This window comes from Trematomus bernacchii, unplaced genomic scaffold (genome assembly GCF_902827165.1).
Source record: "Trematomus bernacchii unplaced genomic scaffold, fTreBer1.1, whole genome shotgun sequence".
NCBI lineage: Eukaryota > Metazoa > Chordata > Actinopteri > Perciformes > Nototheniidae > Trematomus > Trematomus bernacchii.
This window is the reverse complement of record NW_022987973.1, coordinates 9,771,879-9,796,096: the sequence shown is the minus strand read 5'-3', so window position 1 is coordinate 9,796,096 and position 24,218 is coordinate 9,771,879. Positions and strand designations below refer to the sequence as shown.

The 24,218-nt window shown below is 40.7% G+C and overlaps 1 protein-coding gene across 1 annotated transcript in view; it reads left to right on the top strand.

Moving 5' to 3' along the window:
- plekha7b (pleckstrin homology domain containing, family A member 7b) overlaps positions 1–24,218 on the top strand; it is a 64,068-nt gene that overhangs the window by 24,763 nt on the left and 15,087 nt on the right. The window contains exons 3-12 of the mRNA XM_034116136.1: positions 6,685–6,768; positions 10,683–10,794; positions 12,072–12,176; positions 12,721–12,793; positions 13,259–13,359; positions 16,979–17,157; positions 19,493–19,909; positions 20,110–20,641; positions 22,588–22,671; positions 24,126–24,179. Of these exons, the coding sequence (XP_033972027.1) occupies positions 6,685–6,768; positions 10,683–10,794; positions 12,072–12,176; positions 12,721–12,793; positions 13,259–13,359; positions 16,979–17,157; positions 19,493–19,909; positions 20,110–20,641; positions 22,588–22,671; positions 24,126–24,179 (1,741 nt within the window). The remainder of the gene's footprint in view (positions 1–6,684; positions 6,769–10,682; positions 10,795–12,071; positions 12,177–12,720; positions 12,794–13,258; positions 13,360–16,978; positions 17,158–19,492; positions 19,910–20,109; positions 20,642–22,587; positions 22,672–24,125; positions 24,180–24,218) is intronic.

Genomic DNA, 24,218 nt, shown 5'->3' with positions numbered 1-24,218 from the left:
GACAAATGTTTAAAGATTTATCTTTGGCAAAATATTAAAGTTAAAGTACCAGGATCCAGGATATCATTATTTCTCTCAGAGTTTCAGTTTTTTTTTTGCCGAGTGTTTCCTTGCATCCTAATGATGTGTTATTGGTCTAACACAGGCCTTTCTTGCATTCACAGCAATGCAATTAGCTGTTGCCTTGCTTATGTTTTGGAACGGCATGGCCTGAAGGGCTGTCGTGACTGCATTGAAATGTGCTGTGTCAGATCTGTGTGTGTGTTGAATGTTAATAGGGTGACAGATCTTTCAATTTCTGCCAAACCATTCTGTCTAACAGGGGGTACAAACACTGGCCAGGCCTTGCACCTGTTTCTACTCTCACTTGGGTTGTTTGAACCCGTTCTCCGCTCTGTCCAGTGCTGCTTGAGTGGTTTGTACACTCCATAAAAAGAAAAGTGTCTACCAGGGTTTTCTTGTTCCATTGATGCTATTATAGTCTACTATACATGCATAAAGGAAGAGGTATAACTGTTCTTCAGTACGGCTGTAATCATTGTGTCGTCCCGCCAACTCAGAGTTTCTGCAGCTGTAAACAAAGACGACAATGATCATTATAGAAGTCAGCAAGTGTGATGACAGGGAAAAGTCAGGGTGAAATGTGTTTGGTGTTTCCCCCCTCATTTGCATACTGATTGACAGTGGAATCTGCCAATAACTCTTTGGATAAAGTGCCTAGATAATCCCTCCACAAATGTCAGGGAAATGAAGCGGAGCGATGCTGCTGCAATGCTCTGCAATGAAACTGATAAAGGTCAGTCAATATGTGAGAATCCTGCTGCAGAATGCTTATCTCCTTAATGGCTCCGTGTGTGTGGATATACCACGGCACAAATTGCTGTTATTAAGGCTTAATTATGTTTTGCCTACCAGGCCAGAGATATAATGTAACAGGGTGTTTCTGGAGGTCTATAATATGTATCTCTCTCACACTGTAATGTCCTGTCACACATTCACGCTGCCAGGGTGGGGTTTCTTTCACACAGAAATGACAGAGTGTCAATACAGAGTTCAGTATTAGTTTATGGCACCTCATTTAACCTTTCATGTGTTGCGGGCCGTTCTTTGGTTTGTTTTTTGCTTATTTGTTTGACTATGCAGAAGCACATCATCTGAGTTTTAACAGCTTACTGATATTAATTAAACACTTGTTACAGCTAATTGAGTTGGTCTTGAAATGAAGTCAGAAGCCCTGAAGTAAATGATTTCCGTTGATTGTTCTGGTGATTAGAGGTTTCACTGAAGAAGATTGATTTGTGTTTTACTTCAGAGCTACAATGAAAGTCTAAATAAAGGTTACTATCTGACGTTTATAATACTACACTGTTCAAGATATGAGTTTAATAATATCATAATAATAATAATACATTTAATTAAAACTGTAAAAAAACACCCTGACTGTTTATGTTTATAATAAACAAACTAATGTGTTGCCTTATTATTCTATTCTCAACAGTAAAAGGATCAAAAAGCAACAGATTAATGTCACGCTGAGCCTACAGAGAAGTTACAGGTGATCTCACCGCATCGACACCACATTGATGCTGTGATGCTTATTAAAATGGCCACATAAAGGGAGACAAGAGGCTCTTCATGCCCGTGTTCATAGCGCTAAAAGTAATTGCTTTGCCCTAAGAGCTCTTGTTTCTGTGCTTCCCCGTGGGTTGGCACTCATTTTTTTCTGAATCACATTGTGGGAAAGTATTTGAATTAAAATGCTTCTTAATTAACTACGTGTTGGAAAGAAATGAAGCATAAGCTTGCTCCCCTGTCCATGGTTGTTTGTCAGATTGAATATTCACCTCAGGCCTACATTACGGTGTCACACCTGCTCCTCTGGGCCACTTTACTTGGGATTAGTTTCAATTCCCTCTTAGAATAGGTCACAGGTCAATACTTGTCAGTAATGTCACTGGTAAACCAGTGCTTCAAAAGAAGCCACCAATGACCTTGTGGTGCTGTTAAAGGGGCCTAAAAAGTTCAAATGTTTTTACAAGTTTCAATCTATTTCTGGATCATGCTTTTAATACTCCACTCATTAGTGAGGGTGCTTTGGTCAAAGGACATTATCATACAAAGCTAAACATCCACATGCCAACTTGTTGCAATGCTGCCACTCAGAGGATATCAGAGGTACACACCTATGTGACACATGCTTACCAAAACCTACTAAACTTCAGACGATTTCATTAGTGAAGTTATTTTGACAGCAGTAGCAAGCCCTAACCCCAAATGCACTAAAATGGAACCTTTTTCACAAGACTAGATTAATGACGTAACTTTGCTTGAAAGAGATTATTAGCTTGAAATTAAATTATTGGAAGAAAGGAGTGACAGGTGAGAGAACAGAGTGAAGTAGAACATGCAAATGGAGGAGGATCTGATAACAACTGAGGTATTCCCCTGATGGGAGGGTTTTACATCTCTACCATCTAACCGGCAAGCGTGGAGTGATTCTCCTAGAAAGCACGCTCGTGCAGGAGACAGCAGAGATAAAGAGCTCCCCCCCCCCCCCCCCTGCTCTCATCCTGCTGGCCCCTCTTTACTCTGCTTTTTGCGGTTGCCAGCTGCTCTCCACGAGAGACACTATCTGCATCTTCCTCTTTCCCTGATAATGCCGAGAGGATATCCGGGAGCTGCAGCACCACAGTGAGTCTAGCAGCTGATTCACGCTGATTCACCCTCATGGCAGGTGGGACTGTGTCTCCACTGTGATGATACAGCAGAGCACAGTAGGTAGCGAACAGAAGCAGAGAGATCTGCGCTAGTAGCGGGTGCAGTTTGGGGAGTTTTCTTTTTCTCCACAAGGACTTTTCTTTCAGAGTGAGAGTGGGGTGAATAGATACAGACTGTGTGGAGAGTGTGTTTACCAATTGTGATGTGAGTTGTAGAGCAGCTTGGAGCCTAAGTGTGTTGCTATTTGTGTAAGAAAGAAAGAGAGAGGTGTTCACACCACATAGCCTTGCCCCTGCTGCCCCTTGCTTGCTGGACTTGGCCCCGTGTTGGACAGGGATTACTCTGAGCCTCTTGTTCTGCTAAAGAACAAATAATAATAGAGCATGCCAGGGCTGAAGTGTGGACTCCAGTGTTGCAGAATTGAGGGAGAGCGAGAGGTTTATGATTTGAGCTGCAGTGCTGTTTTACCTGCATATTTCTTTTGAGAAGCCCTGGCTAAAACATAAACCAGGTCGCCACCCTATTCTCATTTTCCTCTTCATTCACGGTTAAATGTGCCCAATTTAATTCTCTTCTGTAAAGGTTTATGCACAAGTAAAATGAGTGTTCACAAAACTGCTATTTCTGCTTTATATATAGTTGTAAATGGTAATAGAATAGGTAAAAGGTGATGGACGAGGTGGCATCTTTTATCACATTTTAGAGTTGAAGTGTTGTTAACTTAGTAGTGACACTTGATCTCTACATGTAAACACTGCTACATTAAGGAAAAGCCCTCTTGAGCCTCTCCTCAAGTAGGGATGCCACTCATTCTTTCTCATCTTTATCTCGCCCGATGGAAGCATAAACTTAACTTGACCTGATGGCCCTGTAACATATGGTGTAAGCAAGTGGTGTAAGGCAGTGCCTGTTTGTGGGAAAGAATGTACTTAAAGATTGATCTGTTGGTTGTTGGAACCTCTGTCAGGATAAGTGCTGTATGTAACTGTGTTAAGAGCTGTGAACATCTCTGTTAAGAGGGGAATGTTTTTCTGACCCTTCCATCTTTTGGTCTGAGGAAATATTAATAAATCTCTGTGAATGCTACCAAAGAACACATATTTTGTGTTATATTGTACTGTGATTTGTTGTATTTGGCTACTTTGGTGCCAGTGGTTTATATTAATCATTGTTATAGTATATTCTTAGAATGTGTAATATAAGAAAGTGAAGTGACACATTAGGAGCTTTTTGTATGGTGTGAGTTTGGCTTTGTTATGATCTAACTTATTTTTTATTTAAAAATAAAAAACCCTGAATAACTTCTTAATCACCATGTATGTTGGTTGAATTGGGATTTATTTATGCATCAACTCATAACTTTAAGTTTGTTTCTGTTGACATAGTAGGTCATTTATAGCTTGGTATTACTGTATCCATGTTGCCATGTTTACACCATATCTTTAAGATGCTTTTGACTCACAAGTCAAAAAACAAGTTGCTGATTAGAACTGCTGCTGCTGTGAATGATTCAGGGAAACTGTACCCAAATCTCAAATTCACATCAGGGTAAGGTAGAACTTCCATAGGGTTGAAGACATTAATCTAGAAGCAGAGATTATTTCAAAGTGTTTCTTGTTTTCACCTTGAGTAATGTAATAAGACAACTAATGATGTATACACAGTCACTATAGAGCATCACATTTGTGACATTAGATTGTAGTATCTACATGTGACAGTGAAAACAAAGTGGATTCTTCAGTATATTAAGTAGAAAGCTGTGTGATTCAGTTCCTCTGCAGCAAGAGTTCATTTTCCCCTTTGGGACAATATTGTCACAAGTGTGGATGGTAGCTTGCTTTCAGCAAACAAATGGACCTTCTGTGCTGCAGTGTTTGTAGACTAACTGGGGATGCTGCAAATTCCATGACAAATAGTTCGGAAGTAATGCGGCTAAAACAAAAGCCTCAAAGAATGCAGATTCCTAATTAACAGGGGATGCTGGTGCACTGCTGTATGTGCCCAGTGCAGCTCAGCAAATTATGAGTTGTTACCAGGAACAAGCCTGGCCCTGCCTGTGTGTGTGTGTGTGTTATGTGTGTGAGATTCTGTGTGTGTGTGTGTGTGTGTGTGTGTGTGTGTGTGTGTGTGTGTGTGTGTGTGTGTGTGTGTGTGTGTGTGTGTGTGTGTGTGTGTGTGTGTGTGTGTGTGTGTGTGTGTGTGTGTGTGTGGTGTGTGTGTGTGTGTGTGTGTGTGTGTGTGTGTGTGTGTGTGTGTGTGTGTGTGTGTGTGTGTGTGTGTGTGTGTGTGTGTGTGTGTGTGTGTGTGTGTGTGAGAGAGCTGTTTTACATGGATGTATGATTGTTTAATTGTGATGGTATGTTGTTTGTGCATGCAAAAATACTGAGCATCATTCCTGTTTAGTACTCCCTCTTGAACTTTTCTTCAATGTCAACTCATAAATCTTTTCACCCTGCTCAGTTCCTCTCCCCCTCCTTTTGCTGCATGGTTTTGCAGTGAGGCACCACCTTTTCTGGATTTCATTCTGCACCTTTATAGTCCTGACATTTTGCAACTGCCCCCTCAGAATTTTCACCTCTTAATTCTGGATAAATAGTCATTTATTTACCTATGGTACAATTAATATAGAGGTAGGGTAAATACTGTTTATCTTAACTATTAATTTACCTTTACCACGGTGTATGTTTGAGAAAAAGCGACATATGGATTTAGCCTCTGCAGAGCAGCATTATTTATTCTATGGCTTTACTGTAGCTGTATTTCAAAGCTTCTGTTGAAGAATAGTGTTTTTTTCTGCTGTGATAGATTGTGGATGATGGTGATGGGAAAAAAAGGGTTATGGGGAATAAAAAAAACGCAATGACAAACGCCAGGCTTGAAAGAATAATAGTGCAGTTCAGTATATTATCACACACTGTCCCACTATCCATAGTTTCAAGCCACCTGAATGGGACAAAGAAGTCAGATTATACTCATGTTGTCCACCTGAGTATGAAACACACAGGTCTTTGTTGATAGATGTATAAGTTCTGCTAGATGTTTCCATACAATTACACTGTATAATGTATTTGGTTTTTAAAGCTCTGTATAATGTATATACAATTTATATATGCAATACAATTCCAACAGTATCTCAAGTGTCAAAGTTCCAGGGAATAATTGATGGCAGTACTGAGTAACAGTGGCAGCTAACTGAGAGCCATCCACCTTGCAGGCACTCTGCAGTAGAGCGGTTTTGTGTTAAACTTTTGAGAAACTAAAGAAATGGAAAGCCAAACACAACGAACGATTGAAGCCTGAGCTGAAATGATGGTAGATGAAAAGGTTCGACATGGGATCACTGCTGTATTTCTATACAAACCACAACAAACACATTCTAACTACAACTTACGGAAGAAATGTGCTTCAATGTGTCCGACCAGAGGTTGTTTCTGGCTGTAGACCCTTATCAGTGTATTTGACAAATGATAAATGTATAGAAATAGCTCACTTCGCTCTCGCTCATTTTCTTAGATTTAGTTGTAAACAGTAGAAAAACCCAAATCATGTCCTTGCCTAGTCACGCATGAATATATGATAGACAACAAATACAAGTAGAGTCAAAGCCTAATATATTAAAGTCCAAACACCATCACCAGCCCCCCTAGCAGCTTGTCTGTTTGGTATTCTATCCTGTGACAGTAACATGCATAAATGCTCTTGTTAAAGCAATGAATGGGCTCATCTAACAGAAAACAGTAAGGCCTGGTAAGCTAGCTGAGGAAGAGTGCTGAGAGAGCTGATCTGGCTGCAGTGCTACCATTTATTTCTCTCCATTTATTACAGTTGACTGAGGCATTCATTGTAAGCAAATCGTAATGTGGTATTGTATAGAAACACAGCTGTGTGGATTTGATACAATGTATTTCCCTCCCTTAGTGTCTGTTTCCTCTCAACCTCACTATTTTCAATCTCTCTGTCCTGCAGCCACAACCTGAGGGCTACATCATTTCGGCACCCTGTCACAGGACAGATATCCCCTGAAAACACAGAATACACACTTCAAGACAGGTGAGTCACTCTTTTTCTTCCTGGTAATGATGCATACTCTGCGTGCTTAAATGTACAGATAGGTGAGTTCAAGGTCATGCGGTTGGACTGGAGTCCAGAAATAGACTGGGAAATCACCCTCCCTGATGAAATCTATTATGAGGGGGGTGGGGGAGGATGTCTATTCAACGGTACAGTCAGTTTCAGGTAATTGGAAATGAGCTGCCAACAAAGTGAAAACACTAAAGGATAAGCATTGTAATAGTTGTCATCATATTGAATGTATTCATTACCATCATGGCATTTATAACTGACTGCACTCACTCGTCAGTGGCTTTGGATCCCAGGGACTCATCAGTATTATTCTTAAAATTATTGCCTTAATGGAATTTATGGTAATGGCATGACTGACACCCATATATGCTTTTGACTGTGTTAATATCACATCTGGTGTCATGAATCTGTCTCCTCAACAATCAGCCAAGTTATTTATTATATTTCCTCCTGGTCCATTCAGGCCATTTTTCTCACTATATTTGAAGTTATAAAAATGAAACCTGGCTTTGTGCTTCTGACTTTTTTACCAGCATTGACAGAATATCCCCAATATCTCTCTATGGCAAGCAATTCTCTCCAACAAGTCTTTGAAATAAGAGGCAACATTGGGTTGTTTTATTTGCTGCAGTAAACTGTACAACGCCATGGCATGGCAGTTGTATTTATTATTGTTGCTTTATGTCATTATGTGAAACTCACACTGCAAAGCCGTCAAAGCTGCACGGCAGGTTGAGAGCACAATATAAAACAGCAGGTGTCTGATAGTATTTAAGCTGGCTGGTGTAATATGATCATGCATAGCACAGATTCCACTTAAGGCAGATGCAGGTTTAGATACAAGCATGTGACCTTCACACTCCCACTAATTAAAATATTTTCTGTTAAAGCAATGCCTTTAAGTTCTGTTGAGCCAGGGATTTGTATATCATCAAGAGGCTTTAAAGTTACGGTTGCCTTACTTGCATATTTCACCGTTGAAATCATTGTTCTTTTAATGTGACATGCCAGTCACACTCTCTATAAGCTATGCTCAAATATCATCAGTTGTATTCACCTCTTTTAACAACATGACAAGTATGATATGAGAGGAGCAGGCAAAAGTTACAAAACGTAGTCTATTCTTATTTAGATTTGGTAGATCTTCTTACTGTTTTAGGCTGAGCATATATCCACACTTTCTCTTACTTAAGCTAAGCCACAGTAAACACATCCCATGAGTTAAACAAATCTCCTGTGATATGTTCTATTTTTTATCATCGTAAGAGGTCAGTAACTTTCTCTGTTCATCAGAGATATTGATGACTGAGAAAGATAAGTACGTCAGTACATGTTAACATTTAAAGTACTCTGTCCAACTGGTTACATCCTTTCCAGTATTTCCCTAGGTACGTTATCTGTTTTAGCATTTATATTCAGTTAGCTTTGATAAGAATGAAGAATTATTATATAACTATGTTTGTGGATTGATTTAGCCTAAGCTCAGTCTTAAACTAAGACTACTTAAAGATTGTCTGAAGGAGGAGAGTTGAAAAATAACATATTTTGTGCATATGGGTCAACTCAGTGTAAGTGGATTTTAAGCAGCTATTTTACCTCTAGCATCTAATCCAATCCTCTCTGCAGTACACACACACTACTACATGTTGTGTACACTTTACTTTTTGCTGTATTGACGCATACTTGGGTCCTCTCTCTTGCACCCTTTTTATCACAAAGCAGTTTTGGAGTTTAGTTAGAGTGTAAAAGCTGGGCTGCAGCCTTGATTTCTAATGTTTGATACACAGACATTCCTGTAGCATCAAAATGTTGCTTCTGTTAACTTTCACGGGGATGTTATCGGATTATTCTGTGTATAATGATATCTGAAAAGTAAGTTGGTTTCTTCCATGAATCATTGACTGCCCTCCAAGTAAGGAGAACCTCAGTGTGTTCCCTGGAGACCCGTATCGGATTGAGGACAGAGCGAGAAGGAAATAGAGCTTCAGGAGGTCCTTCCCCATGGCGGGGTCGATCAGCCTGTGCTTTGATGGCCTGGAGGCTTTGCCTTTGTTATAGATTATCACACTATGATCAATTCGTCAACTCACCCGTGTGCACCCAGTGCCTTAAAGGATTAAAAAATGTCAAATATGCCCTCATTTCGATCATACAGTAGCCAGAGAAGCTGAGTGAGATGGAGCTTAGTGTTTTTCCCCCTACTACACTACGTTATGTGAAATATCACTCCTCTCAACCACATGCCACAACAAATCTCCAGAGGAACTGTTCCAATGACAGTTGTGGTAAACAGTATGAAAACTTCACATAAAACAGCAGACAGAGTCCCCTTGATAGGACAGAAGCATCCTGTAAAAATGCTGGCTGCTGTCCAAGCTTTGAGTGCAGACACTGTAGGTTTGTTCCACTGTGGTCTCTCTCTTTTTCTTCTTGTTTACCAGCTTTTTATTTACTGACAAACACCTCTAGCTTATCATCTTTTCCTCAGCTTCTGTGTTTTACAGCAACACAACGCAGGAAAAAACAACAGGGGTAGTGCTGCATTTAACCCCTTTGCAGGAACAATGCAGAGGCTAGCAGCAGTGTTGCCAGAGAGTTAGGTCACACATTGTTTCCTTTTGTAAGTTCACTCAGTCAGGAAGAGGCTCTGCTAAGTACTGGACAGTTGCCGGACACTTTTGCTGGCTAACTAGGTGCAGATGATTTTTACAAATGTTGCGTAATGAATTACTATACGTTTAAAGTGATATAGTCATACAATTAATTAATTAATTAATTAATAACACAAGTGCTATTGAACAATCATAATATGAGGTTGTTTCCAGGTTTATTACAGTCACTTCATTTTAATCCATTGGTCTGCATAGTTTTATGGTTCAGTTCTCTGGAGGTTTACACAAAGTGCACATTAAATATCAGCTGGAACTGCATGTTATCAGAACAGATTACAATTCCTGAGATACATTTTTGGGACAGCACTATCTATGATGCATCTCTTTTTGAGCACAAAGTACAAGTTGCTTCAGCCTGGGAATAAAGTCTTAGAAATAGTATTGCTACATGAGAACAGAAATGTACAGTGTAAACAAAGGTTGTTTTAGGCCTTAATACCTTCTTTGTAATGAAATCAATACAAATAATTGTCACTTGACACCCAAACTTTGATTTCAACTAAGCTTAATTATCATGTTGACTTCTCTAGAATCATAGTGTTATCATGAGGTAATGAGGAAATGTGAGGTGCGATGTGGATAGCAGCTGTGTGTGTGTGTGTGTGTGTGTGTGTGTGTGTGTGTGTGTGTGTGTGTGTGTGTGTGTGTGTGTGTGTGTGTGTGTGTGTGTGTGTGTGTGTGTGTGTGTGTGTGTGTGTGTGTGTGTGTGTGTGTGTGTGTGTGTAGTGGTGTGTGTGTGTGTTGTGTGTTGTGTGTGTGTGTGTGTGTGTGTGAGAGTGTGAGAGTGTGAGAGTGTGAGTGAGTGAGTGAGTGAGTGAGTGAGTGAGTGAGTGAGTGAGTGTATTGTTGTTAGTTTAAAATAGATTGTGTGTGATGGTAATGGAAACAGATTTTTCAAAAAGAGGGTGTGGTTGATTTTCTGATCTGGGTGTGTGTACAATGTGTCTGACAAGGGTCACTGGAGTGTTTGGCACACAAATCCTCCCCAGTTAACAGATCCACCGGAGAGCCCTATTGGCTGTGACAGGTCGCGTGGCGGTGTCAGGAAATAGTCATATCCTTTATATGTGAAAGCTCAGCAGAGGGCTATGCTCTGTTTCCCTTAGTGTCTGTAGTTTGTCCGACGAATTAAGAAGGAATATCACTGTCAAATGCTTCTCATCCTGTTCGTGTTACTGATCTTCTCGTCTGCTACCTTGTCTACTGTAGGATAGAAGCCCGTATGTCCAAGTCAGCGGCCAATCAGAGATCCTCGGGCATGGTCACAGACGCCTCCAAGGCTGTGACCCCAGCAGCAGTGGAGGCCAGCTCAGTGTCAAAGGTGAGGATCAGTGATTGTCTTCACAAAGTGCTCATCTGTTTATGTGGAGCTTGGTTTTCTTGTCAGTTTTACTGTAAACTATCCAATGATTTTTTCATAGAAAATCTAAATGTTTTTTTTTTATCCTAACTAAGCAACAATTCTTCTTGGGTTAGTGAATATCTTTAGGAACTCTCTTGATGTTTGCTAATGCTTTTGTTGATAAACTGGTTAAATCAACCCTAGACATTATCTAATTCTGATTATTGGCCACAAATAGAAATGATGTACACAAGCAGAATAAAACTCAGATACACATCCTCAGGGACTGGAAAGGGGTCTGGTGTACAGAATGCATCTTTGCAAAAATACTTGCTGGTGTTTCCACAGTGATCATGGACATTTTCGCTGACAACATGTTTTTTACACTAAATATGTGACACACTTTGTCAATGTTTCAATACAACTTAACTATAAAGACGTTTTTTGCTATTTTCTTTTTAATCTCTTACTTTGCAGTAGTTTTCAAAAAGCAATTATTCAATTTAGAAATATTTAATACAAACACTTTTGATAATTGATTCAACTTTTATACATTTTTTAAATGTCAAATGCCAAACAATTGTATGGCCCTTTAAATGTTAACCGTGCTGCTTTTCTTGTCTCATTTAATAGTACAGTAAGCATCTTGTTGTTGTAAACTGTGGATCTGACAATATCGCAATATTGAAGAAGTTTCCTTGGCTTTTATAAAATACATTCTTAACTAATTTTCCTGCCATTTTATGGACCAATTTATTATCAGATAACCAGATAATGTAAAGAATAACACTTTTTATATGTCATTATTTGTGTGATTGACTCACTTTACCCTTTGGTGTTTTTTCATTTTGTCTGATTAAAACATGTCATATTTATGACTCTGTACGAGGTATTTGTCCCTTCAACATTTGTGTCTTTTTTTAGCCAGCTGGTCAACCCGACATACCCAGGTATTTCAGTAGAAATGCACCTGAAAAAGCACTATAAAAAAAAATGTAGTCTGAAATGGCCTTGTCTAAAAATATGCCTGATTATAAATGGATGCACACATCCACAGGAGTAACCAGTTGGTATTTCCTTTTTCCTCATGAGTGTTAGAAGAATGGAGTTCCAGGAAAGTTATTTTTTCCATGTTTTTACACAGTTCTACTTTCTACTAAATACTATGTTTTATCTCAGGTAAGCAAAGTAAATTGGATTACAGTTCTTCAGTAAAGCCCCCACATAATCAACTCTTTTTGTAATGCTTTCTACAGGGCTCCAGAGGATTGGGAAAAGTACACAGTTTTGGCAAGAGGGATCATGCTATCAAAAGAAATCTCAACATCCCAGTGGTGGTGAGAGGTTGGCTCTATAAACAGGTGAGCTGGTGTTCCTCTGCTTTATTGTTAGTCTTAAAGAAAGACCCCATCTGCCATGAAAAGGAGAATGTGTGAGAACTTGGTGTAAAGTTGAATAATCTATTAAATGTAACCTTTACAAATTGAATTCTCAGATGGCCCTTACAAATCTTACTTAAGGTGTAAGACACACACACATTCCTGTCCAAACTCAGAGTAAGGTTAGTTAAGGTTAGTTTATTTATATAGCACATGTTCAGACACAGAGGCTATTCAAAGTGCTTTACATCAACATTAACACACAATAGTATCATAAGGGTAAGTGACCACATGTGTGTGTTAAATGTAGACACAGCAGCTTTGTGCCAAATGCTGCAAATGAAAAATAAACCTATATAAATGGATTGTTTTAATGATATGAACAAAGCCTTCTCTCCCCCCTTGCTTTCCACTAACGGTCACTGTATTCCTGAACTACACTTTTAATGAAAAAGTGAATTGAAATGTGTTCCTGCGAGGAGGATTTCTTAACACGCTGTGTGTTGTGCTTCCCCTTTACCTCCAGGACAGCTCTGGAATGCGACTGTGGAAAAGGAAGTGGTTTGTTTTGTCAGACTACTGCTTGTTCTACTACAAAGGTGAGTCTATGAAACATGCACTTCATTAAAAAAATAAATAAAAAATGGTCGTACAAACATTCACATTCTCCTCTAAGGGAAGATTAGTATCGTGATTAAAACATTTGATGACTACATGTATGACATATCTTGCTACTTCTTATTCTCCTCGACTTTCTCTTCCTTCCACCTTCCTTATTAACTTGAGTGTTTTATTATGGGATGTAATTTGTGCTTGTGTTGCCAGAGCATCTACCTCCTCTCCACAATTAATCATACTGAATAATAGATGAGCCACATGCCACCTCGTGCTTCATGCAGCCACATGGCCTGGACCAGACAGGAGTCACCCATGATATATGCCTTGCTAATTTTCCTGCTGTTCATAAATCTGCAGTCACTTGTAAACATCGTAAAAGATCTTGGCAGAATTAGAGATTGTTGTTTGGGATTTTACAATACTCTGTGTGTGTGCTTTCTTCACAGACAGCCGAGAGGAGACTGTGCTCGGTAGCATCCCTCTGCCCAGTTATGTCATTGCACCAGTTGAAGCTGATGATCACATAAACCGAAAATACGCGTTCAAGGTAACACTGAAGTGCCATTGAATCCGAGGTTATGTCAATGGGTGGAGCAAAACGTGTTTACTCCTGCAGATTTCATTGCTACATTTCTATTTGGTAACATCCCTCACATACTGGTTTTCTCTACTGTGGTCTCGCAGGAAGGAAGAGTGGGTACTCCCTGCTGCAAATATCAATTTTTTCCATTGTTTTTTTGACAGTTTATGATTTACCATCAGGGCTGGTTATAGAACTTCAGTACTTGTGTTTCTATGGCTGCTTGTATAACAGTACAAGCAGCCATGAAACTCTGATGTGTTTGGGAAGTCTTCTTATTTTGTTACATATCCAGAAAAGGTTCAGTATGAAACTAAATGTATCTAAGCAAAATAAGAAAAAATAATGGTTTATTTTCTGCACTGAAACGGGGGTGTTTTGCATTTGATCACAGACAAATTCAACTTGTGTTCACTTTTGGGCAAGAAAGATTTTGTATTCAACTCAGCATGTGACTTAGTATATCTAGTCCAGTTGTGTAGAGTGTTGCTGAACTTCTGACCTCATGGTGGCTGATTTTTTTTTAACTCAAACCCAAGGGTGGGTGTTACTATAGATGGCTGCAGTACATGCCTTTATGTATTCTGCTCACTTGTGAATTCTGATTTTATTAACCTTTTGTGATAAGGGGCAGAAGTACACTGGCTTTCGGTAGCCCTACCAGTGTAAAGGCTGCAATGCAGTTTCAATATGGTGTGCACAGTGCGAAAACTTATTTTTTAAATCTGAATGGCACATAATAACTCGCCTATAATACTTTACCCAATACACCCAGCCCACTTTTTGTAATAATGGCATTTGTATTTTTAAATGTGTGACAGCACTTTTCCTTAAATGCGGCAAAGTCATTTTCTGTTTTCTGTCTGCGGATTTTGCCAGCGGACTGAAAAGGATTTATGTATTTTGGTTACGGCAAGGGTGTTAACAGTATCCAGCTCCTCCTTAGTGGAAACACAGAGCTTGTTGCAAAGAACAATAGTGCCTGATGTTTGATGCACCACTGCAGCTTCAGGGCATTCTGTTGCAATCCTATCAGCTCCTTTGTACTTTGGCTTTTGTTCTGGGATCCTGTGTGTACTGTATGTGTGTCTGAGTGTGAGACATGTCTGTGTAAGCGTGAATGTGCAGTACGTGTCTCCTGTGTTTTAAATATCATATAAGATACAATGGAATTTGTATGATAATTATGCTGCTGCTGGATATATTAATTATGCATTCAGCATATTCAGCGTCTCTTCGCACCACTTGCTGGGGAGTATATGTAAGGTTAGGTTAAATGAGCCTGGGCTCTGCTGCATCACCCTGTATTTAAGAGATCCCTGTTCTCCCAGCTCTCTCTGAGCCATCATGCATTAAAGAGTAGGAGATTTCATTACAGGTATCCAAGGGGCTTTGGAAATTCTCTGTTACTGCTAAGTAAGCATGACAGCGTCTCAGTTGTTGTCTGGTGTTGTTCAACAACAGGATTTTTAACTGTTAGAGCTGCTAACAGACAGTGTGTGCTGGCCTGAATAATAACACATGTTAACTGAGACTTGACAATATAGTGTAAAGTATTTATACTCAAGTTTACTTAAAGCACTGACGCCCTGATGCCATGATGATGTGTCAGAGTGTAGTCTCCACTCTTTTGATGCTGAAACTCATTCTTGCTTCTGTGACGACGGCCATAAGACCACAGCTGGAGCCGTTTATGTTCTTTCTTATTGAGTCAGCAACTTCCTGTTATTTTTCTCATCTTACTGTGTTTCTCTCATTCCCTGTTGGTCAATTGCCTCCCATTGTGACCCGGTGTGTGTGCGCGGGCGGAGTGAGTACTGTTATCTGCAGGCAGTCGTCCTCAATCACACTGGCTTCCTGTCTTGCATGACTAGGTATTTGATTTCACTTCAGCCTCATCAGTTTTACTGCCACCCTCACCTCATTTTGTTTCATACTATGCTGATAGCTGATGGATGCACATTTCTAAATGTGCATCAAAGTTTCACCATGTACAGACATGACTACAGTTATCTATGGGCAATACCAGAGCACATTGGGTTCATTAGTTTAAGTATTTTGACAGGAATATATTTGGTAATGAATTTAAAAATGAATATACCCGGTGGCTTTGGCATTTGTCTTGTGAAGCTGCCTATCATTTATCACATTGTCATTGTCATTGGAGTGGTGGTTGTCTCAGCCATTTTCTTTCAATCCTCTCTGATTTCATTGGATGTTTGGATTTGTTACTTTGGATGTTTGTGGACATCAGCAACCCCCCTTGCTGTAAATCATTTGTATTTATGTTTAACAATAGACAATACAATATATGTGTTTTTTGTTTTGAAGCAGGCTCATTATCAGATTCTTAGGTGTGATTTGCATTCACATATTGCCTAAAGATTGTTATAATGATTTCATTCCCTTTAAAGTCTTCCAAACTAATACATTCTGGTGATCATTTGTGGGTAAGGGTATTTTAAACAGCTCAAATACTTCATACAGTTTATTCACTTATAAGTTTAAAAATCACATTGACATGTGTAGATGTGAAGCCCGGTGTGATGTGCTGTGGACATTTTATTAACAGACTAATAAACGGGCAGGACTCTCTTTAAATTAAGTCTATTATAGCACTTGGTATAGAAGTGTATTACATATTTTATTAAGGGTTAATGGAGGTATTTCTGTGAGGAAAATCAGGATTGTATTTTCATAATAACTGGACCCTTTTTCTTTCACTGTGGATAACCTCTTGCAGACTCTGCCTCTTTCTATTGAGCATGTTTTGGTATTTGACTTCGTGAATAATGAATATTATACTCTTTTGACAATTATTTCTGTATATAATTCATTTCATTTTTGTGCTGTGAATGCTTTGTTGCATTGTTGGCAACCATTCATGAATATCGTTATTAGTTATCAATTCATGTGAAATAGCTTACACAAAAACATTGTGTGGAGCTCTGCAGTATTATTAAGCAAAACTACTTAATCTTTAGCACTCTTTTACTTATATTGAGTAGATATGTACCATGTTTTTGCAGATTTAAATGAGAAGAAACGAATATGCTGCTGAATGCTCCTTCACTGTGGTACTGCTGGTTGTCTGCATCATAATTGTGTTAATTTGGTGCCTAACTGTACCAAAAAGCTTGGAAAGATTTACAACACTGCATAGAACTAATGAAAGGTAAGCTAATGTTTGTGATAGGTGGTTATGTATGTATTGACCAAGTAATAACAGGTGGCCATCATTTACTTTTAGTTTGCTACTGTACGGTTGTTTGCTGCAGCTGCTGTCTATTTTTGGTGGCCTAAAGAGAGTCTTTTCCTAAAGCTTTTGGAAAATAAAACCTGTGTTATGCTCTTTTTTCTAGCCAGGAACAGCACAATCTTAATGCTGTTTCTGCTGCAGCATTTTGCTCCCTCTCTATTATTATTTTTACCCAAATGTTGCTGTAAAGTTGGTCCCCACTGTCAATTTCAGTAAACAAGAAAGAAGAGTGTTTTCACTTATCAGCCTTTCTGGCAGCTTTTCCCCATCTTCAGTAAGAAGTTCTCATATCTATCCTCTCTTTCTCCACCTCTCTCCCTTTGATAGGCGAGCCATACAGGAATGCGCTCCTACATTTACAATAAGAACTCTGTGATTGGCTCACAGGCAGAACACTGCGGGATGCGGACATATTTCTTCAGTGCGGACACACAGGAGGACATGAATGGCTGGATCCGGGCCATGAACCAGGCTGCGCTGATGCAGCAGAGTCACACTGTAAAGAGGTTGGTCTCTCTCACCAGAGTACGATTAGTTTCTCCCGTTGGCTGGGCTTCGACTAGCACCAACATTTCGCCCTCCCTAAAGCGCAGCGGTCTCTGAGAACTGGATATGTTTTAAGATTAAATCATAAAGGCTCCCTGGGTATCACAGTATTCAACCAAACAGCAATCATCCGTTTTGCTAGAGCATGTGTTGCTATAACTTAGGTTTCAAAAATGAACTTTTTCCAACCAACATGGGCTTTATTTTAACAGCTTGAGCTGTCTTCTACAGCAGGTCCATCCCCGTCCATCTGCTCTGGGGCGTGTGTGTGTCTGTCTGTGTGTCTGTGTGTCTGTGTGTGTGTGTGTGTGTGTGTGTGTGTGTGTGTGTGTGTGTGTGTGTGTGTGTGTGTGTGTGTGTGTGTGTGTGTGTGTGTGTGTGTGTGTGTGTGTGTGTGTGTGTGTGTGTGTGTGTGTGTGTGTGTGTGTGTGTGTGTGTGTGTGTGTGTGTGTGTGTGTGTGTGTGTGTGTGTGTGTGTGTGTGTGTGTGTGTGTGTGTGTGTTCTGCATATGGGTCTGTTACAGATTATTCCAGCCAATTGCCAGCTATAATTTACTAACCACATTTATTCACATTTTTGTTGACAATATTCACAAGCGATGGCATATACAGCCTGAGACTTTGTGTCTACTGAAACTGAGCTCTTTGTATTTAAAGCTGCATTAAGGTTTCTTAGATAGGCTGCGTGCACTACATGATTTAAATGGTCTTTGCAATGTCGCCACCTAGTGGCTGATGTGGCTCAACACTCCTGATATTTGTATTTGAAAAACACAGCATTTGATAAGACACCCCTTGATCCCTTGGAATTAAACATTATTACTATGGTATGTTTTGCACTTATGAAGTCATCATAAGTTCTAACAGTACATTTCCTGTGAGACTTATGTGAGGTGATCATTTCTATATCTACTATATGGTCCCCATTAGTCACCTTATTGCTATTCTTACCTTAAAGGGGACCTATCATGCAAAATGCACTTTTGTACGTCTTTTATACATGAATATGTGTCCCCGGTGTTCCAGGGAACTCACCAAGTGTCAGAAAACACAACCCTCTCTATTTTCCTCCATACCCAAATCTCTAAAAAAGGGGCTGCAACGGATCTGATAAAAACTGATCCAGATTTGAACACTGTCCTGACGTCAGGACGGTGGCGCTACGGCTATTGGGCCAACTCCACCAATCAGGAGGAGACAGTCACGGCCATTGCCGTTCGAAAGCGCTGGAGACGCTGTAGTACATATGCCAGGCCTGTAAGTGGCGCTGTAGTCTGCCACAAAAGCAGCGAAGAAGACTTGGTTACCATGGTTACCCTTCTGTTTATTCTTCGCTGTGGCTTTCTTTCTCCCTCCCCGAGGCAAGCGTTTGCTCCTGCTGCAATGCAATCCCTCCCCGTCGAGGCAAGCACTGTAATTCTCTCCGGTTAGTCCACCAGCAGATGACAAACACCCACCTCTCCGCCTCTTCCAAGGAACGAGGGGACCGTGCGGCAGAGTTTCAGTTTCAGTTTCTTTCGCCGGTCAAGATGTCCGTTAAAGTTTAAATCTTCCGGACAAAATTAGAAAAGTGCCGGTCAAAGGTCTTCTTTGTTATTTATTGAGCTTTAAAACAAATGAATAACGACTCTATATAATAAACGGAGGACGGAGATCTCTTTTTCTCCCCCTCTTCTGACAGCCCAGCAGCTGATCAGAGCACGTCTCCCCTCTCCTGCAGGGGGGCGTGGTCAGCAGAATCAGACCCGTAGACAGCAAACAGCACATAGAGCGAAATGAGGCATGGCTAAAATGCATGATCTGTTTGGTATTTTGAAAACAGAAACGTATAAATATACCTTATATAGGTATGGCCCTACAATATATCATTTAAATATAGCATGATAGGTTTCCTTTAATATTTCACCTCTAAGAACTTTTTGAAAGAATAGCACATTTATGTTTAGTGCGAATTCCCTCTGCATGCATTGTCATACAAATATGATAAAAAGTACAGATAGAAAGTAATGTAATAGCTCCCGTGGTCTCTGAGATCTCTCTGAGAGAAACATAGTTATTAATCTTACTCATTGTTTAAGTGTCTCTGTGAATTGATTAGCAAATTACCTTAATTTGAGTGTTAATTGTGATTTTTATCCATTGTATAATGCCATGTTATCCCTCTTTTCAAGAACAGTGCTACATTCCATCATACTATAAAGTGAAAAGGGGGAATTAAATGTTCAGTAAAGCCATTCATTTAAATTCTGAACAGGCAGGACTTACTTGTTTAATCCTCATTTCTTGCTTTTTCAGAGAGTTGGAGAATCCAAAGAAGGCTGTGCAGCAGGCTGTCCCACAGACCAACCACGTCCACATCAACCAGAAATCATCTCAGTCAGAGTGCCGTCGCAGGACAGAACCGGACATTGGGATCCACCTGGCTCATGGAGACGAGGTGAGGTATGGATTACAGATTCAAGGCAGGCCCAGCCAGTTGGCCGCAGAGGAAAGAGCAGAGAGACTCTCTCCAGACTCTGACGATGGTGCCGCCCACAAGAACGGACAGCAAACTGTAATCGAAGTGACTCTGCCACCAGAACAGAATGGAAATATTGTCTATCAGAGGGGATTTGTGTCGCGCGGAGTCCCTGAGAAACATGTGCAGAGAAAGAATACGCTGGCTCAGGTGCAGCAGTGGGTCAAAGTTCACAAAGGGGACCCACCAAAGAGGTTAGTTAAGGCAGTTCTTAAAAAAGCATCATCAAAATTGATTTAAAAAAAAGAGTAAATACCTCCCTCTAGTGGCTAATAAGAACACTTGTGTATTTACATTTGTCTATTTTATTTAGAAAAATCATTGTCATTGTGGATAGGTTAAATTATATTGAGAGAGATCAAATAAAAAAACATACATGTGTTTTCTGTCTCAGTGCTCCTTCTGCTGAATACCAACTCCCTCGGCGGACTCCTCCATTAAAGCCCAAAGCCAGCACAGTGGATGCCTCCCATCAGTCGTTGCCAAAGTCTCCCCGTCTCCCGTCAGGCAGCAACTCTCCTCCAGCAACATGCAACCTGCCCAGCGACTATAAGTACGCCCATGACCGGCTTAGCCACTTCCGCATGTCCACCGATGAGCGCACGGCCACTAAGGAGGGGATGGTGTGGCAGCTGTACGAGTGGCAGCAGCGGCAGCAGTTCCGTCATGGCAGCCCCACGGCCCCTATCTACACCGGCCCTAACTTTACAGACTCTTCATCTTTCAGAGTTACGGTGGAGATGCCACGTTCCCTCTCTGTCCCACCATCCCCTTGTGAAGTCCCACCGTCAATCCCCTCCTTCAAACCCCTGTCCCCTCGCAGGCCACACACTCCTTCAGACAGACGCACAGTCAGGCCCCTGGACGAAGTGGCCCCCGGGGACAGCACAGGATCCAGCTCCCCCGGCCATATCTGTCTTTCTCAGGTAGGACACCTGCCTAGGGAGGAGAGGCATCTCTGACTATTTTAGTATCCTTGGCAACATTTGTAATAATGATATTGATATTATCATTATCAAAAAGGGAATCGATAGGCATCTATTTTGATAATAAATTAATTGTTTGAGTCAGTTTTCAAGCAAAACATCAATCATTATCTGTTAAAGGATTCTGTAAACGTAGGATTTTCTGAATTTTTTTATTTGATATCTCTATCATCAGAGTATCTTGGATCTTTTGGACTGTCGGTCAAACCAAAACAATTATAATTAATAATTTCTTAGTTGCAGCACTAGCTAACACACAACATCAATGAGTTGGTGATTACCAAAGGACACCGGTGGGTTTGTTTTCCAATGTGGTGTCACACCATATGTTTTAGTTGACAATAACAAAATATTATTTTACTGGAGTCCCAACCCAATAGTCTATCCACGGGTATAGATAATGGGTGGATAGAAGTCCTGTCTTTGATACATGTATGTGCTGATACTCAGTAATTGGTGCTTTAACACTGTAAAACTGGCACATAGTAAACGTCAGTAGCCTGTCATTGGCATGGGACAGAAGCAAAATTTGATGATTCACATGCAGTGACAAAGGTCTCATTCTCACGGTAGCTCTGGATAGTAGATGTGAGGTAGCTATTGATGTGAACTTGAAGGGTGTTGTGAGCTCACAAGAACACCATGGGAAGATTAACACTAGGAGCATGAGAAGGCTCTGCACACACTTTGATGCTCATGTGAATCATTTTCAGATTCACACAGTCCACACCCAGACGCCCTCCACAGGTGGTGTGAGCATGTGTGAGTAAAAGCTCTTCACCAATCCGGCATAGGGCTCAGACAGCACCACTACCGCCGCAGGAGACAGAGCGAGGGGCCGTCCTGTCATCCACACCCTGCGCTGTCTTCCCACCACACCCTCCACATGTGAAAAGATCTCCCTCCAAACCATCACCACATTTGCCAACACACACAAGCCTCACAACCAACCCGTTGGCCTTACACAAGTAAACAAAGTGTCACAGATGCTCGGTTTCCGCCATCATTCATATGGATGTCAGCGCACTAATTATAACCATAAAATACAGTGACGCACAATTATGAAAAACCCTTCAGAAGAAGATACATTTTTAACAAAGAGAGCCACAGTGACTATGCATGGCCACTAAAGGGAGCGATGCTTATGGGAACTACATTTAGTCTGCACTGAACTTAGTTTTGGTGCATCCAGCATCTTTCAAGCTTTCTCTCTGGCTGGAGTGCGCTTAAGTAATAGCAATCTATCTGTATACCTCTGTGGGATATCATTAAGAAGTATGTTTTATTAGCGGCTAATCCAATTTGCCCAGGGCTCCTCAGCACCCTATAAACATCTCTACTGTATCTCAAACATCAGCAGCGGTCTCTTTCTTCTGATCTCGCATTTAAATAAAAAACCTATTATACAGCAAAAAAATAGTGGCATGGGAATCTCAAAGGGAATGGCTTACAGTGCTTCTCTTGCTGGTAGCAAACAAATGTTATTTTAAGAAAGCAGGTTTAGTATAATTTATGTGTAGTTAATTGAATCTCTTGTTGTTTGTGTCCTTTTAAGGTTCTGTGGTGGGCCTGGTTTTCGCTAATTCTGTGTGTTAAGCAAAAACGTCAAATCTTCCAAGCCCTGTAGCGTCTTAAACTCAGGGCACACCTTGTTTGGAATAAGAGTAGGACTGATGAAAGGGAGAAAGGGATAGATGGAAAAATAAATCTGCTGTGTAGTCAAATTTGTTTGCCGACTTGGAGGCAATGGTTTAACTTTGATTCAGTGTGATAAAGTGTTCTATCTTTCCCTTCACACGTATTTGAAGATTACTTAGTCAATTAGCCATTCTGTTTGATTTTATGAGTTCTATAATAACAAGTTGATGTATTTTGTTTCTCTGCAGACTTCCCAAATAGAGAGAAGGTCCATGCCAGGCATGGGCTACATCACGCACACTGTCAGTGCACCCAGCTTACATGGCAAAACGGTACGATCCTCTCTATTAGATGTATTACATAACTTTATTTTCTTTATTCAAGATGTCTTTCATGTAGGATTAATATAGTTTCACAGTGTGGCAGTCCAAGATAGCTTATCCAGGTTTGAACAGGAATTGTAGGGCTCATCTTGGTGACAGTATCAAGTTGTAGAATCGGGGGCTGACTGATTTGTTAAACCCCTATAAAGCTGGTTTAAATGCTATGCCATATGATATTTGTTTTCGCGTTATCCGTTCTGATAACCCTTATCTTCAGAGAACTCCTGATGGCACAATAAACCATCCTCCCACTCTCAGCTACTCTAGCTCAGCCACTGTACTGCCCAGATTGTTATCAAGTATTTTCTCTTATCCCTCTGCGCTTTCACTGGCCTCCGGGCCCCTAAACCCGGGCTTGGCTACAGCCAGAGGAGCTGACTCTGCTCCTCATTCAGCTTCGGAGGCACCAGGCCAAGATGGCTAGTGTGCATAGCCCCAGCGATGCATTCGCTCACCTGCAGCACCACCACAACGGCCTTCTAGGCCCCAGCATGCAGGTCAGGGGCCACTGTACTTCCCTAACCTCTTACAGCACACTGCAACTCCCTGCCAGTGCATTGTGGTCCCACTCTCCCCAGCCACTCCCATACATTACTTCCCTATCATTCATAAGACTGTGTGGCCTGTTGGTGTTGCTTAGTTGTCTTGTTAATGCAAACATTTTGGCATGGGCTGTTTCACTTCAGACCGTCCAGATGAGTGTCTTTATAGTTGATGTCACTCTTCCACTTTATTCAAAACACGAAAAGCTTTCAGAGGCTTGTGTTATACTAACGTCAAAAGTAATATGCCATATTCAAAGCATGTTGTTTGTCAACTATGCCTGCATTAAATACATACCTTTGTTTGGTACATGTATGACCTTGCACAGCCACAAAAGCATTCATATCTACATTTCTGTGTGCTCTGATAAATCTTCTGCTCTTGCTGTTCTCATTCTGAAGCAGCCATCAGGCCACAGCCCCCCCCACAGCAAGAGCCTGTTTGCCAACAGTGCATTGCTGCGAGACTAGCAAACCACAGTGAAGCTGCAACGGTGCTCAGTAATGACAACTCCACCCAGTTTCTAACATCCAACTCTGGCCATCTTCCATGCTTATGAAGAAATGTATACACTCAGTTTGACCACATGTCATGCACAAAAACCTGTGTTGCTCAGTTGTGTGTGAAGTTAAACATGAGGCATTAAACCAGTTTAAAATGGACATCATTCATTAATTACAGTTGGGCTTTACTAACTATGGATACAAATACAGAGGTAGCAAAGTGAACTGTAATTGAGTTAATTACAGTTCTGCTGGCAAATCCTAAACAGCAAATAAAAACCATAGGAGTCGTCTGGTCACCCATTCCCCTCTGCAGCTTCATTTCAAATGATTTATCTCTCCACTGCTCATTCAAAGGCTGATGATACTTACATACAACTGAAGAAGGACCTGGAGTATCTAGATCTGAAGGTGGGCCCCAACAAAGTAAATGCCACTTTATCCTTTTCA